General features: G+C 35.6%; 1 protein-coding gene across 1 annotated transcript; it reads left to right on the top strand.

The window, feature by feature from the left end:
* Positions 1 to 8424: 8424 nt before the first annotated feature.
* Positions 8425 to 17221, top strand: LOC105980266 (transmembrane protease serine 11B-like). The gene is made up of 9 exons (XM_013009004.1): positions 8425 to 8476; positions 9733 to 9848; positions 9939 to 10006; positions 11390 to 11550; positions 12134 to 12172; positions 12824 to 13001; positions 14959 to 15218; positions 15949 to 16091; positions 17060 to 17221. Exons 1-9 carry the CDS (start codon positions 8425 to 8427, stop codon positions 17219 to 17221), a joined length of 1179 nt encoding a protein of 392 aa, XP_012864458.1.
* The last annotated feature ends 2968 nt before the right edge of the window (positions 17222 to 20189 follow it).

Here is a 20189-nt window from a genome sequence, read left to right as displayed (position 1 = left end):
TTTTTTTCTTTCTTGCTATTGTTTCTAATGTATTTATAATGTACCATGTGATTTTTTGTTTCTTTTGATTGTTCTTTCCCCATGGTATAATCCCTGTTTTCACTGATGTCAGTGCCCTACATCTTGTATATATACTTCTCTAGCTTGGGGAGGGGAAGGGAAAAAACAGAATGCTTAAATAGGGATACAGGTTGATCCATTGTAACAATGAGCTGTACAAGACACTATGTTGAAAAAAAAATTTACAATTTAGGTGGGGAGGGAGTAAGAGAGGGGAGTGTATTTGTAGACGTGGGAAGGAAGGGAAGGTAGGGGAAAAACAAAGGAGGAGGTAACAATGCTTGATAGGAAATGTACTCATTACCCTGCTCATGTAACACTAACCCCTCTGTACAGTATTTTTACAATAAAAACATATTTAAAAAATAATAGTTTTATTGGATATTTCTACTGATAAAGTTTGCACTCAATTTATTGGCAAGATAAGGGTTCATTTCAAGTTTATGTAAAGTCTCAAATGTGGTTTCTTGTAAGGACCTTTACCATTTCTAAGTCAGTTCTATGTGAATTGTTGACCTAAGTGCAAAGGCTAGCATATTAAAGTTTCTAGAAGAAAACATGGAAGACAATGAAAAATAAGGTAATTCTTATACTACATGCACAAATGCTTAACATGCTAACCTTAAAGCGAGCATTTAAATGAAAATTAAAAAATACTATTTTATTAAGGAGATTAGGGTTTGAATTTGGGGCCTCATGAATGCTAGAGCCATGTCACCAAACCATGGTTTGGTGATTGATTGATTGCTAGTTCTTGGGCTTGAATTCAGTGGTTTGGAGTCTTGAACAGTGTGTTACATCATCTCTTGGCTAGATAGTTTAAAACTGACACTTTACCACCTGAGTTACATCTCTAGACTAAGATTTTGCTGCTTAATTGTAATGTTGTTGACATTTCTGCCTGCACTGTTTTTCATGCTTCTTTTTTTTCCAGTCTGGGCCTGGGTGCTATCCCTGAGTGTCTTTGTGCTCAAGGCTAGCACTCTATCACTTGAGCCACTGCTCCACTTCCAGCTTTTTCTTAGTACTTTATTGGAGATAAGAGTCCTACAGACGTTGTTACCCGGCTGACTTTGAACTGTGATCCTCAGATCTCATCCTCCCGAGTAGCTAGGATTATAAGTGTAAGCCTCTGGTGCCTGGCCCAGGACTGATTTTGAACCACAATCCTCCAGATCATATCCTCTTGAAAAGCTAAGATTATAGTCATGTGCAACTTGTACCTGGCTGGTCAGGTTATTTTTGAGAAAGGCTATCACTTTTTGTCTAGTCTGGCCTGGATTGCAGTTGTAATTATGATTCTTGTCATAGCTGCAGTGACAGGCGAAGACCACCATTGTCAGCTATTTCGTGAGGTGTATGTGTGGGTGTCTCATGAATTTTTTCTCATCTATTCTTGGACCATCGTCCTGATCTCTGCCTCCTTAGTATCTAGGAGGCATGAGCTCTGATACCTGGGTAAAAAAAGATATTGTTCTTTTAAAAAGCTTCCAGGGCCTGGGAAGGTGGCTCAGTGGTAGAGCACTTGCCTTGCATGCATGAGGCCCTGGGTTCGATTCCTCAGCACCACATAAGCAGGAAAAAAAGCCGGAAGTGGAGCTGTGGCTCAAGTGGTAGAGCACTAGCCTTGAGCTGAAGAGCTGAGGGGCAGCGCCCAGGCCCAGAGTTCAGACCCCACAACTGGACCCCCCCAAAAAAATAATAATAAAAAACTTCCAGTAAAGCATTCTATTTTCAGTAATGGATGCCTAATTAATATTCAGACATCCTAGAGCTAATAATATACAATTTGGGAAAACCAACTATGTGAAGTCAGTAGAAGGTGATTACAAACAAGCAGAAACAAAGGAAAGTTGATCAGTGAAAAGAAGGCCCTGCACTGGGAGGGACTTCTGCTGGAGAGTGACTGGCAAGAAAAACCCTACATAATAAAAAAAGCCAAACATATGTCCCCTATTGCATTTTGAAATTACAAAATGAAGTGACTTCATAGAAGGCAAGATTGTATAGATAAGTCATGCTCATAATCATCATGATAACAAAAAGGTTGAAGTTTTCCAGCTATTTCATGGGATAAATAGAATTCATGTTAAAAAAAATCTCAAAATAGTTAAATGTTTCACTTTTCCTTTCTAATGATAAAATTGGATTAAATTAATCTCCCAAGATACAGCAGAATGGAAGTGTATCAGCTGTGTTATTGAAACAAAAAGTGAACACATCAGCTTACAAAGAGGAAAGGTTTATTTTGGGTGATAGCTTGGGGGATTTCAGTTTATGATTGGCTGGCTCTGTTGTTTTGCGGCCTGAGGCAAAGCAGTGCTTTATGACAGCAGCAAAAATCATTCATCTCCTGCGCTGAGATGTGAAAAGAGGAGAAGGGCAAAGAGCTACATCCCTGTAGTCCTTTCAAAGGTGTGTCCCTCCCTCCCCACAACTAGAGAACCTGCCACTGCCTGCATCTTACAGTCTATGCCACCTCAACATTAATCCAGTACCACGTGAGGATCTGGGGCACACTTAGCTAAATCATAGCCAGAAAGGTAAGACTTACCAATATAAATCCAAAAACCAAAAGAAAAAAATGAAAGATCATATTTCAGAAATCATGATTTATTAGTAATGAACTCCAGGAAATGGAAACAAGAGGGTTTTCTTTCTTTGTTGCTGTTTTTGCTTTCTTTTCCTTTTGTTTGTCCATTTGTCTGTCTTCGGGAGGGTAAGAGGGGGAGCACAGAAATGGGACAAAAGGTGAACAAATACAGCAGTGGTAGTCACTAGACACTATATTGAAAATGAATTGTACAACTTGTGGATAGTGATGGGAGGGAAAACCTGGGAGAGAACAAGGGAAGGGGTGAAATGTACTCATTACCTGATTTATGCAACTGTACCTACTCTGTATATTACCCTTACAGTAACAATCGGGACATTTTAAAAAAGCATGATTGTTTCTTTTTTTTTTTTTATCTTTCTGTGTGTGTGTGTGTGTTGAGAATTGAATCTAGAGACTCATGTTCATTAGGAAGCATTCTGTAACTGAAGCTACATTCCTGAGCCTTTTTGTTCTTGTTATGTTTTTGAGGTACAGGTCAGCAAACTTTGCCCTGACCATGTTCAAATTCACAATCTTCCTGCTTCAGCCTCCTACTTGGCATTTTTACATGACTGTTTATAGTAGATGCTTCTGGGAAACCTTGCTATAGACTGGAACCATACTATGGAGACAATATGGCCTGCAGAGCCTCAAACATTTGAGATTCATCTCCTTCCAGAAAATACTTGGCAACATTTGGTCTACAGGAATTATTAAAACTATGTAGCACTGACAAATGAAAGCTAAGTAGGCCAACGTGACAGGACGAAGAACTAAGGAATGGAGGCTGCTTTGGACATGACAGAGGAGGCCTCACACACCACTGGATAAAGGATCAGCTCTAGTAATAGGTGTAAGGGAGTCAGCTATTCATAAGAAATGGATAGTAAGAAATTTAAAGCATGAAATTAAGTTATTTCAATAATTCTTGAAGCTTTATAAATATCTGAATAAAAAGGAGCTAATAGGACATCTGAGGGAAGGTAGGAGGAGGACACAGAATCAGAGAGGCCCATCAGCTGCACTGGACACTGATGAAAATGAACTAAGCAACTCAAAGGCAGCGATGGGAGGGAGGGAATGAGAAGGAAAGAGGGAACAGCTGACACTAAGCAAAAGGAAAGAAATGTAAATATCACTGGATGTGGAAGAAATGGTTGTATTTCAGAGCTCATAGCCTTCATAAACTTTATGGACCATGATGGTGACAATTGACCTTGTGAAGGTTGAAGTGTGTTGGTGACTTTAACTGAGTGTCGGTATTTCACAATACTGTGAAATATGTGAAATTTATATAATCACCTAATCTCAATAAAATATATTTTAAAAAGAGCTAATACATTTTAGATAAAAACATCACAAAGTATTTTAAAGAAATTAATATAAAAATTCTTAATATTTTATGCTTCACATAAAACACAAAAAGAAAGATAATGATCAATTACGCCAGTAAGAATATGAGAATAAAATAATTCCTGTGGGTGAAAAGATCCCATTAAATGATAAAATGTCAAGCTATATCCTAAGAATTGTATATGTTCTCTGAGATTATTAAATAGATGAACATAGCTGATAATATCCACAATATATAAATAAGGACAAAAACATTAATAACCTAATGGTAAAAAAGGATAAGCTTATAAGCAAATCTCAGAAATGAAAAATCCAAATTTCTCTCAAATATGTAAAGTAATATTTATTCTCAGATAAAACAAAGAGAAATCACAGTTAAATAGAATTCCATTTGTAGTAGAATGATGGCAGGTTAGTTACATTAAAATTCATATATTGTCAAAAGTCATTTGCCCAGAGTTTCTTCCTGGTGATTTTTATTGAGGAAGAACAAGCCAGACTAATAGAATTGGTTAAACACAGGGTTAGGATTATCCTAATTTATCACAAAGCTATTTCTTGGGTGTACCTCTTGGATGACAAATCCATGCTGGGCTATTATTATTATTTTTCTTACTAGTAAATCAAGAAAAATTTTCCTTCCTTGTGTGACTCCTGTCTCGAAAGCACTGAAGATGTTACTGTCATGAGCACAAGTCAAACAAGTTTTATCTTACCTGTTCTTTACATTTCACCCAGCCCAGAAAAAAATCCAGCCAACCAATACTGGATTCAACACATAAATCAAATACTATACCAGAAGGTTCCTATATCTGTCACCACTATAATCAGCCTCATCATCTTCACCACATTATCCTTGATATCACCTCAACAGTCAGAACATTATGTACAGGTAAATGGGATTTTATTTGGGAGGTGAGATATGAAAAAATCTAACCAGGAGACAAGAATTATCTTCTAGGTTTTTCAATTGTTGCTTTTTATAATTTAATTTTTGTTTCTAGGCCCTGTCAACCTATGCTACTGTTTGATGTCTAAAGGTTGTTAAAGTTCCTGAAAATTTTTCAAAAAGTAAAAAAAATAAAATAAAAGTTAGGAAAACCGAATTTAGCAAGATTTTGCTTATAGGAAAAGAATATAAACTTACAATTGACTTGAAGCCTTACAGAAATAAGACATAGCATTATTTTTCATGGCTCACCAATAAAGGACATTATGATATAAAAGAATTAATAGAATGACAGAATTGTGTATGGTATTTTTTCTTATAAGTAAATAAATGAAAATTTTGTAAAAATAGGAAAATGTTTTTAGCAATATATCTTGAATTAGCAGCTGGTAAAATTTAGGTGTTTCTCAAACATCACAAATTTCCAGATGGCTTCCTTTTGTAGGATATTTTTGCTGCCCAGAATCCCAGGAGAAAATGGAGGTAGAAGACAATTAATATGTTTCTTTGCTTTCTGTTCCAGCTTTCATTCTAGTGACTGAAAAGCTCAATGGACAGGAAGTAGGGTTGCTTATTGTATAATCTCTGGGGAATTTTATATTGGACACATGCTTTAACACTCTCCATTCATATAGCAGAATTTATGTGTATCTTATTTAAATGGCTTGTAAATCAAATTGTAACAGCTAAAAAGTATGCTTTTGTGTGCTGTATGGTTTCACCGCTAAAGAACCACCAGAAAATGGTTATGAAGAAATCCAAAGTAGGAGGTGGCACCTGTCATGGACACTCAGGGTAAAATTATAAATGAAGTTGATGTTTGAATATTGTGAATACTGTATTTACTGTAACTTTTGCAATCAGTAGTATTACTACATGTTGAATAAGGTTAATTGTGCCAAAATAACAATGGAATCTTATTTGGAGTAGGTTCAGACCAAAAGGGAATCAATTTTAGTTTTATAAAACATGTGGATTAGTTTGAATTGATAGAAAATTGTTTGTAACCATTCCTTCTGTCAAATAAGTAATTCATCTTGAAATGCAAGTTTCTGAAAAGTGTGATTGCAAGTGAATTTTGTAAGTGAAAAAGTAAATTATTTCATGAATAGAACTATTTATGTTTAGAATATCAAAACTTCATCTATTATTCCCAGAATCTATGTATTACCTTTACTCTAAGAAAGATTGAGTTAATCATAAATCACTGCAATCTTTTTCTAAATTTATTTAAAAAGTATATTTTAATTATCTTTAAATAGTTGTACAAAGGAGCTTCCAATCCAAAAAGCAGTTTATGAAGACAGTGTGTCTGGATCTATGTCATTCCTTTTAACATTCTCACCCATCCCTCCCAAACTGCTGTTATCTGTTAGATACAGGAAATTCCTTTGTTATTTTGGCAAGAGGAGAATAGACATGTAAAGGAGAAAAATTTTTATCAATTCTATGCAATCTACTGATTGCAAAAGTTACAGTAAATACAGTATTCACAATATTCAAGCATCAACTTCACTTATAATTTTACCCTGAGTGTCCATGACAGATGCCACTTTCTACTTTGGATTTCTTCATCACCATTTTCTGGTGGTTCTTTAGCAAGGAAACCATACAGCACACAAAAACATACTTTTTAGTTGTTACAACTTGATTTACATGCTATTAAATAAGATACAGTTTCTTACAGCATCCAAAGGTGGCTTTAGGAAAATATTTTCTTCTGATCTGTGGAGTAGTGATTATTAATATAGAAATCATCTTATTTAAAGTCATTATTTAGACTACCTAACATTTGACTAATATGCAGATGGAGCTCAGAAAGACAAAGCTACTGGACTAGGTGAAGTGACTAATCCTAAATAAACTTGAGACCTATCATAGTACACATTTTATAGTCATTAGAGAAAACATGTTACCAAATATTAGTAAATAAACATTGTAGAAGACACATCTTTCCTGGCATTTTTCTCTTGGAGAATGTGATTAAACAGAACTCCACTATGAAAGCAGAACTGGACTATGATTGAGATAGGGAGTTTCTTAGGAGAGCTTTGACGAATAATGTTTCTGGGAAATAATAACACATCATTAAAAGCGACAGGTATAAGGGAGAGGTAGGATTAAGAACAGAGGACATAGTGAAGAGGAAATAAAACTAGGTGGAGTCATGCCGTTGTGGTTTTAAGTAATGGTAAAAACAGGGAAGAACAAAAAGCAAAAAAGAAAATACCTTACCTATCTGTTTTAGAGGGGAAGAAAGCAGAAATATTAATTTATTAACAGCGAAGAATATATCCTGGATTGTAGACTTCTATTTTAAAACTTTATTCAGGGTGATACAGAATGCAAATTGAGGAAACACCTGCACTTGTTTGGAAAGGTAAAAAAAATTGGCTATATATCCTTTTTTAAATGGGCAAATTACATGGCATCATGTTTTTCAAGCTATCAAAAATAATTGGAGTTCAAACCTTGTATAAACTATGTTCAATGTATCCATAACATCTATTCATAACCATAAGCGATTCTATCTGTAGAGATAGAATAAGTCACGTTTTTTCTGATACTGTTTTATTTAATTGTTAAACATTTAATTGTTTATTTAATGATAAAACAACTAAATATGCTACAATTTATATTGCATATGCATAGTCCAACATCCAAAAGCTATAAAACATAGCTGAGTAAAAATTAAATAGAAAAGAGACTTCGAGCTGGTGGCTCCTGTCTGTAATCCTAGTTACTCAGGAGGCTGAGATAGGAGAATCACACTTCAAAGCTAGCCTGGGCAGGAAAGTTGAGGGAGACTCTTATCTCCATTTAAAAAGCCAGAGTAGGAGCTCAAATAGTAGAGTGCTACCCTTGAGCTAAAAAGCTCAAGGACAGTGCCCAGGCCCTGAGTTCAAGCCCCAGGACTGACACCAAAAAAAGAAAAATAGAAAAGAAAGTAATCTATAATAGGGATTACTGCAGTTGACAACGTTTTCCACATTTATTAAACCTACAAATGATGTCATATTACTATATTTAAGTGAGTCTATGAATTGTTATATATCCATCTACATGATATGGCTATAATTTCCTAAATATGAAAGGACCACCCTGAATATTTTGCTATCAGCTTTAGAGTTTTACAAAATAAGAAAAGTCAACTTCTCAGCAACATGACGGCAGAGACTATGTTTACTTTTGCCCACTTCATGTAGCCCAAGCTGACATGGTGCTCAGATATGACCTTTTAAGTGAATGATTATTAGGCTCTCTTACCTTGATTGGAGTTGTCTCTGATTTAAAGTAACGAATGCTTAACTTACAAATCAAGGTACATGAGTTGAATAAGAGCTAGGTGGATTTGGAATGTCTACTGTCTAATTTAAACCATTTATTTTTCCATTTTCACAGACCCAACATATCCTTCCAGAGGACATCTTGGCCACTATGGATAATTTTTAGTATTCTTGGAACAATGGTAATCCTGGGAGTAACTATTGGTCTCCTTGTACATTTTCTGGCAGTTGGTCAGTATTTACTACTTTCGGCTTTAATCTATATTAGTGACTGTCCCTTTACTTTAGAACATAAGAGAAGGATGAATATTACCTTTCTTCTAGGAAGGTTTCTCATTTGCTTCATATTTGCTTACTATTTTATTTCCACATCATATTTTCATTATTTGGCATTGAGGTTTTCAAATTTTGTTTAGATGTTCCTCATACATGATGTAATTAATTATGGCAATATGGGCAGTATTGAAATGTTCAATACTTTGATGGCAATGTTAATTTTCAACAAAGGAGCTGTGCTGTGGGCTTATAGCTGGATCTTTATATCCTTTAGTAAACATACTTCAAACTGTAGAGATCCCTTTTCTTCTTTCTCAAGTCTATTGGTTATTAAGATATAATGGATAAGTAGCAATGGATAATCCAGAAATGAGTTTCCTAATTGTAGGTGGTTAAATATGGTCAAAAATAGCTTAATGTTTATACAAATATAATATTTTTAAATTGCTGTTAGTAACAGTACACTTACAAAGTTTGGTTTTCCAATTTATTTTTACCTTTCAAATATATAAGCTCTTAAATTTGTGCTTGAGCCTTTCAGTAATCGCTAAGATGGGAATGCCGTGTGGTTGCTGAGTCACTCTTCATTTCCCTTCTTTTTCTCTATTATTATTATTATCATTAATTGTGTTGCTGGACTTGGGGCTTGAAATCAGGGCCTGGGCACTGATCCTAAACTTTTCTTGCTCAAAGCGAACAAACACTACCTCTTGAACCATAGCTCCACTTCCTCCACTTCTGGCTTTTTGGTAGTTAATCAGCTTCCTGAACTGTCAGGTTTACAGGCTTGAACCACACCTGGCTTGTCAGGAAATATATATATAAATATTTTATGTATAGTTGAAATAAACAATAGTTTATTTTGTCTTTTTCTTTTCCTTTTTTATTGTTAAGGCCAGATACAGAGGAGTTACAGTTACATAAGTAAGGTAGTAAGTACATTTCTTGTCAAACTTGTTACCCCTTTCTTTTTTGAAATTTACATTATTATTATTATTATTGTTATTATTAGTATAAAGGTGATGTATAGAGGGATTACAGTTACATAAGTCAGGTAAAGAGTACATTTTCTTTCATACAGTGTTATCCCTTCCTTCATTCTCTCCCTCAGGTTATTTAAAATTTGAGTTAATTACTACTTTTTTAGACAATGGTATTAAGGGACCTGAGACCACTTTCTGTTTTGAAACTGTGATGTTTTCATTTCACAGGAAAAATGTATTATTACCAAGGTGATTTTCACATTTCTGGAGTCACATATAATAGCAGTTGTGAAACTACTGCTTCCCAAGCTAACACAGACTTGAGCCGAGATATGGAGGCTAAGGTAAGTCAGAGATTGCCTTTACCAACTTCACTGTAAACTTGATTTTAATATTCATAGTGGCTCTTTGTTTTCTCCTTTTTTTTTGTACAGATGTTATCTGTGTTTCAGAATTCTAGAATATTTAAAGAATATGTCAGCTCCCAGATCATCAATTTTTTGTAAGTACAATTTTATTCAAGATTGCATGGAGTAGAAAGTAGGTGATATAGCCCTGAGTTTAGACAAAAACCAGCATATGACAGATAAACAGAATTGGGTTTCTGGCCTAAATATGCGTTTGAAATGTGTTTGGTCATGGTAGAGGCAGGAAGGATTCAGGGGGAGATGTATGGAGTATAGGAAAGCATGATAAAAGTTGACAGCAAATTGTAATTTGGTAATTGTCAGCATCTAGTTTGGAGAGTTTGTACTCTCACAACAAAACAGAAGGTCCAATTTGAACAACTAACCAACTTGCCTATTATAAACAAGCACCTTCAGTTATCTTTCAGCGAGTCAAATTATTTGGACATAGAATTGCATATTTAAAAATTGTGATTCATCAGGCTGGGAAGGTGGCTCAGTGGTAGAGCGCTTGACTTGCATGCATGAGGCCCTGGGTTCTATTCCTCAGCATAAGCAAAAAGAAAAAAGCCGGAAGTGGCACTGTGGCTCAAGTGGTAGAGCGCTAGCCTTGAGCTGAAGAGCTGAGGGACAGTGCCCAGGCCCAGAGTTCAGGCCCCATGACCGGACCCCCCCCCAAACAATTGTGATTCGTGGCCAGGAACCAGTGACTTATGCCCTTCATCTTAGCTACTCAGGAGGCTGAGATCTGAGGTTCACATTCAAAGGCAGCATGGGCAAGAAAGTCTGCAAGACTGTTATCTCCAATTAACCACAAAAAAGCCAGAAGCAGAGCTGTGGCTCAAGTGGTAGAATATTAGCCTTGAGCAAAAAAAAAAAAAAAAAAAATGCTCAAGGACAGCATCCAGGCCCTGGATTCAAACTCCTGAATCAGCTTCTTTTCTGGTTAATAAATAGGCATACAATATGTACATAACCAAGATTGTTTTATGATTTTGTATTTTTACAATGAGCTTTCTCAGTGTTTATTTATATTGGAGCAGACCACTCCTGCCCAAGAAGCCAACAAAAGCTCCAGTGTAGATGCTGGGTGTATGTTTTAAAATTCTTCCCTGCCCTTTCTTAACTTCCTGATTGACTTCTTTTTCAAAATTAATTACAGAAAAACATTCTGCATGAAAATTCTGGTGTCTATTGCATTATAATAAATTTTGAGAATCATTGACTGGCTAAGATTCAGTTTTTCATATGTGTCTGAAATTCTAAGTTCTAATTTGTGAGTTCATAACTTCTTTCACCAACAGTACCAGAAAACTTTTAGGAACACTTGTACTTTATATTGGGCTATTATCTGCATATTATTGTTAATAAATGTAAAGAGATAAATGTGGTAATGAACGTATTGGCCATTCAAAATACTCTTAAACTATCAAAAAGAATCGGGAAGTGGCATTTTAGAACATTTCTGTTGTTTCTAGGCCTCATCCAAATGGGTCGAGGGTACAATTACATATGACATTCAAGTTCCCTCCAGGAAAGAGTCAGAGCATGAGGAGTAAAATCAGAGCTATCTTACAGCAGATGTTGAAAGACAACATGGCAACCTGGAAAGCAGTTCCCACTTCCATTAAAATTATCGGTATTTTACTGATTTCTGTTTTTATAATTGTTTAAGAAAAGTAGTAGAGGAAAATGAACTAACAGTTTCTGGAATTCGCAAAGATTGTTTTTTCTTAAAATGTAGATAACGTTCAGCAAATATATGCATCTGCTTTTTAACTTCTTTGAATGCCTTATTGCAAGTATGACAATTAAAATACTATTGGCAACATCAGCAATAACATAATGAAATCCTCCACACATTGTTTTCAAGAAGACTGGAGAGGGAAGGACAAAATGAAAATGCACTGGAGGACCATGAATATATTCAAAGGCACTGTGCACATATCTATTACAAAGAAACTAATTTGAAACAAATCACAAACAGGAGAGCTTTGTTTTTATTTCCTTTTCTCTTTTCCTCTATCACGTGATGATGATTTGAAGAGATTTTTGATAAGTAAGAATCAGAGAATTTGATAACCAACACATTTACAAATCTAAGTAGTTCAATGTTGGGCATAATTGGGCCATTAAAGTTAGTATTTATCTTTTGAACTTGAATCAACTTGTTGGTGATATTTTTACAATTTTTTTTTTTTTTACCAATTTCTCACTTTCAGAAATCAGCAAGTTTAAGTCTGACATGCTTGTCAACAACTGTAAGTTAAGAAATTTAAATTTAATGTAAATTTTAATATGTTCACAAGTTTCTACAAATGTTTTTCATGAAAAGATCTTAATGTGGAAGTTTACATTACTTTTTCAAAATTATTGAATATGCCAGATATAAATCTGGAGATCCTTTGGAAACCATTGGACTGACTTTAATATTCATAAAGATTGGTACAAAGGGTGAAATGAGAATGAATTCTAAATAATGGAATTATGAGTAGAGGCTATCATATGTAAAGAACAAAATTAATAAGACTGAAGTGAAAAAGGATAATTTTGAAAAGAAAATGTAACAGATGAAATAAATCAAATATTTATTCCATTATAAATACAATTCTACCTTGGAAAATAAATTCTCTCTGGGGTATTATGTTGTACGCAAAGTACATCTACTTCTTGACAAAATTCTGCAGAGAACTTTGCAATTTAACCCATAGGTATAATAAAAGGCAGTAGTTAAAGTATGGTTAAGACTGGAAAAGAGTAAATCAGAGTCTCTCAGGCAAGATAGAAGGAACCGTCATGTGGTAACAGCACATGGCAGAAAGGAGCCGAGTCACTTAGAAGAAGGGTTTCAATTAATGTTTTTAAGGTAACACTTTTTAAGCATAACCAAAGATAACAAATCTTTTCTTTAGGTTGTGGAAGACCAGTGGTCAACAGCATTGCAACTGGCAACCGGGTTGTGAATGGGAAAAATGCCCAAGAAGGGGCATGGCCGTGGATGGCCAGCATACAATGGAGGGGCACACACTTCTGTGGAGCCTCACTGATCAGCAGCAGGTGGTTATTGTCTGCTGCTCACTGCTTTGTTAAGTAAGTTAAAAATTTGATGAAATGTAGGATTTGGGGTACAGGTTTATTCTGAGTAACGTGCGTGGGCAAACCTAAATGTTTGAGGGATCACCAAGACAAAACAAAGTTTATAAACATACAAAATTGATTATTTCCTGGATAACTAAATGACAAGAAAAGTATTTAACTTTGAACAGAGGAGGGAGGAATTGAGCAGAAAAATGTCACACTTGCCCCAATAGCTACTTTGGCCGGGTTGTAAATATTTTACTTATATTATTTCATAGTCACAATAATTCTCAACAATAAACACAGTGATTACTATCTTATATGACTTGACCGATTTAAAGATGAGGAAATAAAAGCTCAGAAAAGTTGGCATAGTTAACTTGCCAAAAACCATACAGCTCTTTTGTGATAGAAATTGAATACAGACACTGGTACATCTGATATAAATTACCAGGAGCTCATTTGTCTTGCCCTTTAGGAATTTTCAGTCTCACTGAAGAAAAAAAATATATATTAAAGCAAAAACATTATATACTAAGAATAGAAGGCAGCAGGTATGTGGTAAAATCCCACATGTGACTCACAGTAAGAACTATGGAAAGTAGAAGATAGTTTATCTATCTGTGCTATAAAGATATAAGATTTGACTTGAATATAATATTTGATCGATAAGGGTGGGTGGATGAGAAGGCATCACATGTATTTCTAGTTTAGAAAACTTCCTTCTTTAAACGTGTGGAAAGGGAACAGCATGAGTTGTGTTCTTCAGAAAATAAACAAAGGAGAAATGATTTTGTAAAATGAAATATTAGAAAATGTGTTTTAAAATTTTAGTTACATTGATTTGGACAACTCTGAAGAATGAATAAGAAACTTAGGAAAGTAACATAATTTTGCAAACTACATTGATAGGACTGTACTTTTTCAAAAAGTAGCCCATGATCATGAACTACATGGGAACTTTTTAAAAGAGCTTTTAAGAACTCAGTGGGTTTATGAAACATAAATCTCTGCAGTGGAACCTGAATTGACTCGGAGGAAATGAAGTGCAAGAACCACTGTTGTTGGGGGCTGGGAAGGTGGCTCAGTGGTAGAATGCTTGCCTTGCATGACTGAGGCCCTGGGTTCGATTCCTCAGCACCACATAAACAAAAAGAAAAAAGTCGGAAGTGGTGCTGTGGCTCAAGTGGTAGAGTGCTAGCCTTAAGCTGAAGAGCTCAGAGACAGCACCCAGGCCCAGAGTTCAGGCCCCACGATCGGACCCCCCCCCCAAAAAAAAAGAACCGCTGTTGTTGAATCATGGATTCATTGAAGCTTTAAGGAAAAAAAAATGGCACCTGAAAAAAAAAATGGTTGGAGCTGGTGGCTCACACTTGTAATCCTAGCTATTTAGGAGGCTGGAATCTGAGGATTACAGTTCAAAGCCAGCCAGGACAGGAACATCTGTGCGACTCTTATCTCCAATTAACCACTAGAAAACTGGAAGTGGCACTGTGGCTCAAGTGGTAAAGCACTATTCTTGAGCAGAAGAGCTTGGGGACAGCACCCAGGCCCAGAGTCCAAACCCCACCACTGACAAAAAAAAAAGGCATCTGAAACTTTGAGGGAGAGGTGAAAACATACAGAGTGGTTATAGCCTTAAATTAGAGAGTTTCTGTGAGAAAGTGGAGCTAATCAGGAAATCTAAATTACAGTTGAAGATGCATTCAATGAGAAAGATGTGCAACATTTTATGCCCACAAGCCTAAGTGGAATTAAATTTGCACAGGAAACATCTATCAACGACTCTCACTGGGATTGAGCATTCTTTTTATAAACTGCAAACTTATAACATCTTTAGGGTTGAGAAATACTTTTTAATAAGAATTTAAATGCTGTGTAGTGTCATTTGAGAACTTCATGCCTTCAAGGTAAGAGATCTTGACTGTTGAGAAAACTGAATATATCTAAATTAAATTGTGTCTTCTAGGAAAACAAGTTTAAAAGATTGGACTGTCAACTTTGGACTTGTAGTAAATAAACCATATATTACACACAAAGTGCGGAGGATCATTCTACATGAACATTTTAAATCTGCTGGGGTTCACAATGATATTGCACTTGTAGAACTGGCTAATGAAGTGTCTTTTACGAAGTATATTAGGAAGATTTGCCTTCCTGAAGCCAGCATGAAGCTCTCTGAACAGGACAAAGTTGTGGTAACAGGATGGGGAGCACTTTCTATGAATGGTAAATTTTCCCATCAAAACTGAGAAGCTAGCTAGGCACTGGTAGCACATACCTGTAATCCTAGCTACTGAGGAGGCCAAGATTTGAGGATCATACTTCAAAGCCAGCCTGGAAAGGAAAGTCCGTGAGACTCTTATCTCCAATAAATTACTCAGAAAAAGCCAGAAGTTGCACTGTGGCTCAAGTGGTAGAGCATTAGCCTTGAGCAATAAGAAGCTCAGGGACACAGTCCAGGTAGCAAGTTCAAGTCCCATGACCAACGAAAACAAGCAAATGAAAATCATAGAAGCTTAAACAATCCAAAAATTAGTCATTCCCTCATGTAATCCATTAATCAGTAAATATTGTTTTAAAAAGATAATCAAGGCAGTAGCAAGGACACAAAGGCTTATCTTCAATTTCTGAAATATCTCTAGAAATAGAATTGGGAAAAATCATTATGTATGAGGCAGTCAATAATAATATACATCTGAAAAGAACCAGTGAGTGCATCTGAGGTCTCTTCTGGATCTTGGTAATTTAAAAAATCTACATGATGCCAAATGGCTTTTTAAATTTTTTTTCTGGGCCAGTCCTGGGACTTGAACTTAGGGCCTGGGCACTGTCCCTGAGCTTTTAGCTTAAGGCTAGTACTGTACCACTTGAGCCACAGCCCCATTTTGGGTCTAATCTTCTTTATTGCAACCAACATGGCTGAGATTTCTGTAATGCAAACCTTTCTTCCCTTCAGGTCCTCGACCAGTGATACTCCAAGAAGCTCCTTTGAAGATTATTGACAATGAAATTTGCAATGCCCCACATGTGTTATCTGGCTTGGTGCTAGACACCATGCTATGTGCTGGATACTTGTCAGGAGAAGCTGATGCCTGCCAGGTACATGCAGCTATTACTCAAATGTTTTCTCCCAAAGTGCTAATTAACGGGGAGTTTTTGTTAACATATCTTTCCCCCACTATGTATTATTTTTAATCCGGATAGAGAAATCCACTTGAAAATGATCAGTTCTATGGATATGTCCTATGTACAGTCTAGATGCTTGGGAAAAACATAAATCCTTCTTTCATGGAATAAGCTTAATTTCTACCAACAAAAAGTATTCAGTGTAAGAATCTTCACAAATAATTATGCTTTGAGGGCTTAGAGATACCACAAGTGATGGAATGTTTGTCTAGTAAGTACAGGGTTCTCAGTTCAAATCTCAGTACCACCAAAAGAAAAAAAATAAAAGAAGACCCTCACAAATTAAAGTACTTAGACATTTATAAAAGTAAACAGTCCTATGTTTTGGGAAGCCTGCAGATCGAGGCATCGCAGCCTCCTCCAGAGAGACGGTGGAAAGTTGAGCTTGTGTTCCTATCCCCAGGGATTTCACGGAGACAAACACACTGTCAAGTTCACAGCACTGAGTTGCCTTCTTGTTTTAAGACTCTTTTTATTTTTTAAAAATTTATCAGTTGTGAGGCTTGAACTTGGGGCCTGGGAGCTGTCCCTGAGCTTTTTGCTCAAGGCTAGTGCTCAAAGTGGTAACTTTGATCCTGTCCTGGCTGGCTTTGAACTGTGATGCTCAGATCTCAGCCTCCCAAGTAGCTAGGATTACAGGCGTGAGCCTCCAGCACCCAGCTTAAGACTAACCCTTAAGTCAAATTCTGGTCTACCCAATGCAATATTTGGTAGCTGAGGGTAATATATGGTGGTCTGTATGATCCTGAGTTTTTGGTAATGCCAGTTGGTCCAGAATCCTAAAAGAAAATGATTTGGTTTCACTACCCAGGGGCTAAATTACAAAACAGAGGCAAAAGGAAAACTTTATAAAAAGATAAGGAATACTTGTTCTCTTCTAGAATGATTCCGGTGGACCATTAGCTTATATTGACTCCAGGAAAATCTGGCACATTGTTGGAATAGTAAGCTGGGGTGAAGGATGTGCTAAAAAGAATAAACCAGGTGTCTATACACGAGTGTCTTCTTATCATGATTGGATCATCTCCAAGACTGGACTCTGAAAGAAAAGTAATTATGAAATTGAATATCTTATCTATTGCATCAAGATCCTCTTTTTCTTTTAAATGATGACAAATGGATCATTTTATTATGTAACAAAATACAAATATCTATATATCATTATATCAAGAGCACTATTTGATTATTTATCTATTTAGCTAATTCAGAAGACAGAAAGAAAAGAAATAAAGCCCAAACACTATTTTTAGTAATCACCTAGCTTTAATTAAATCTTATAATTATGTTCAGATTTTGTTTTTTTCATAATTAACAGGAAATAAACATTCTGTAAGTATGAGAACAAGTATGTAGGATCTATCAAATACATTATATTAAATAAATTATATTTTACCTTATTAAGCTGGAATGTGGGAGACAAATAATTTGCATTTTTATTTATTTTTTTCTATGTACCTCATAAAGTCAGATGTTGGGAGAGAGAAGGGCAGTCACAGGTTGATCTAGATGAATTCTTTCCATTCATAGATTAAGAAACTGAAACCTAGAGAAAATAAATCATTCACTAGTTAATATTATTCATCTTTGATAAGCCAGGTGAATTGAACCTGTTGAGTTTAGATCCAAAATGTGTTAGTAATAAAGAATGATCTCTTGTCTTTCCTCTAGTGATGAAATAATTGTACTGACGGTTACACTTCTATAAATCAGGCTGTAACTACAATGTATGTTGCCTTCTCCTTCATTCTTCCGGCCCATGCTTATCTTCAAGTTGCAGAGTTCATTTGTACATAATGCATATTGAATTCAATGGCTTACAGTTGCCCACCCAAGAATAATTTCTTTTTTTTTAAATTTTATTGTATTGTAAAGATGCTATACAGCGGGATTACAGTTACATGAGTAAGGCAATGAGTACATTTCTTGTTGATCATTGTTATCACTTCCCTTGTTGGGGGGAGAATAATTTCTAAATTACATTTTCTTATATAAATCATTATATCCATCTTATTGTTCTTTGTTTATTTCCTTTTTCATCCAAAATATTGCCTTCAAGGCAACTATAAAACACCTATTTCAGTAGCTCTCCTTAAGGTGAAAGTACAATTGTGTGATAGGTTGACTTTGTAATCCCTGCAAATAATTTGCCTTTTGTAGTTCTTTCAAATGAAAAAAATATGTAGCATCAAAAATTTAAAGGCAGGTAGCATAAACTGAAAAAAATTATTTTATCTGTCTGTGGTGTTGCTATTTTCATGCTTTCTATGGTGTGAAGTATGAACTCTGCTGGAAATCCATACCCCAAAAGGTGACAAAGTGGAGACTTTCCCATCCTTTACTCAAGGAGCTCACAAATATTTATTGAGCATCTATATATCTAGGACCATCATGAATAGAAACAGTATCTTTCTTTAAGGATTCTACTTTCAGTGGATAGAAAAGAACAAACAAGCAGTGAAAAAACCTAGTATCCTTGAGTATTTTTCTGTGCCATTCATCACAACTTGTCCTTCTCCTAAATAACTCATTCACTTCCTCTCTCCTTGACTTCAGCAATTTCTTTTCTCCCTCCTACATTCTCTTGATGATCATGCTCATTATTTCACCAATTTTTTTAAAAAAAGAAATCAGTAAGATGAGAATTTCTACTGGTATTTACTATGAAAACCAAGCAATCAACTTTCTTCTCTATAGGAATATAGGTAAGTGGACCATGGAGCCAAACAGCCTGTGTTTGCTTTCCCCACGTCTACTAGATGTGGGAATTTGGGCAATTACTTGATATCAATATTCTTCAGTTCCTTGATGTCACATAGGGATAGAATACTGTCCACTTCCTGGTGTGTTATGTTCAGTTCACAAAGTCATGTATTTGGAACACATAACAAATATATGGCTATTGTCTCTATATTTCTTTCTTTCTGTTTTTGTTTTTTGTTTGAGTTTTTTTTTGGCCCAAGATCAGGGCTTAAACTCCATATCTGATGCTTTTGCATCTTGGCTGGCCCCACCTTCCGGAGCCATACCTCCAATGCCTGCATTGTATATTATAAAAATGGATTAGCTGTTAATGTATTTAAGGCCAAATTCTCTGCTTAGAATTAAGACCCTGGATCCAAGATCTGATTGTTAAACACCAATATGCCAACAGACATAACTAAATCTCATTTACTTTTTTAAAAGAATGTGTTACAAGATGATGCATTTGGAGTACATTTTCTATTTCATGACATGACTATCTTTTGATCATTGCCTGGTGTCTTAAATGTACTTACATGTCCTAAGTACTAGTGACTATGAGTGATTACAGTACGTAATTTTTTGAAGAAAGTTAAAAAAATTACCTTTAAGTAGTTGTGCAAGAGTTGCTATTTAACAAAGAGGTTTATGAATACTATATGTGTGTGTGTGTGTGTGTGTGTGTGTGTGTGTGTATCACCCCTTTCAACATACTTACTCATTCCTCCCCTACCCACCTCCTCCCTCATTATTCTTAATTTGGTAGGCTATATCTTAGATTTTTGACTGTGTTCTCCCCCTTCTCTACTCTTCACTTGTCCACTCCTCTCCCTTTGAGCCCACTCCACCACTTTTAAGGTTTTTTTTTTAACCTGGATTTCTTTTTATAATACCAAGGCATGAGGAAATTTCAGAGTCTACTCTTGAAACATTTTTTATATGTCAAAGACATTTCAGTTTATAGTGATTACGGTATTGCAGAAAGAATCATATTACTGTTCTGTATGAAAGAATAATTCTATACTGATTTCCATATTACTGCCTTAAACACTATATATGGAATGTGAGAGGATGGAAAAGGTGACTCTGGTCAATTGTAAACATAAATGGATAGATGAAGCAGAAATCTTTTTGTACAACTATTTGAATGTAACAATAAAAATGTTGATCTCAGAAGTGGTGCTAGCTCAAGTGGTAGAGCACTTGTCTTCAGCTGAAGAGCTGAGAGACAGTGCTCAGGCCCAGAGTTCAAGCCCCATGACCAACAAAAAA

The sequence above is a fragment of the Dipodomys ordii genome, unplaced genomic scaffold (assembly GCF_000151885.1).
Source record: "Dipodomys ordii isolate 6190 unplaced genomic scaffold, Dord_2.0 Scaffold8, whole genome shotgun sequence".
Lineage (NCBI taxonomy): Eukaryota > Metazoa > Chordata > Mammalia > Rodentia > Heteromyidae > Dipodomys > Dipodomys ordii.
The sequence above is the reverse complement of the archived record's forward strand: the minus strand, read 5'-3'. Positions and strand labels throughout refer to the sequence as shown.

Bases quoted from the DNA above. Each gene is read 5' to 3' on its own strand.
- LOC105980266 (XM_013009004.1), top strand. From the start codon at position 8,425: ATGGTAATCCTGGGAGTAACTATTGGTCTCCTTGTACATTTTCTGGCA. The intron at 9,849-9,938 runs GTAAGTCAGAGA...TTTTTTGTACAG, and splicing joins GCCGAGATATGGAGGCTAAG to ATGTTATCTGTGTTTCAGAA. The intron at 10,007-11,389 runs GTAAGTACAATT...TGTTGTTTCTAG, and splicing joins TCCCAGATCATCAATTTTTT to GCCTCATCCAAATGGGTCGA.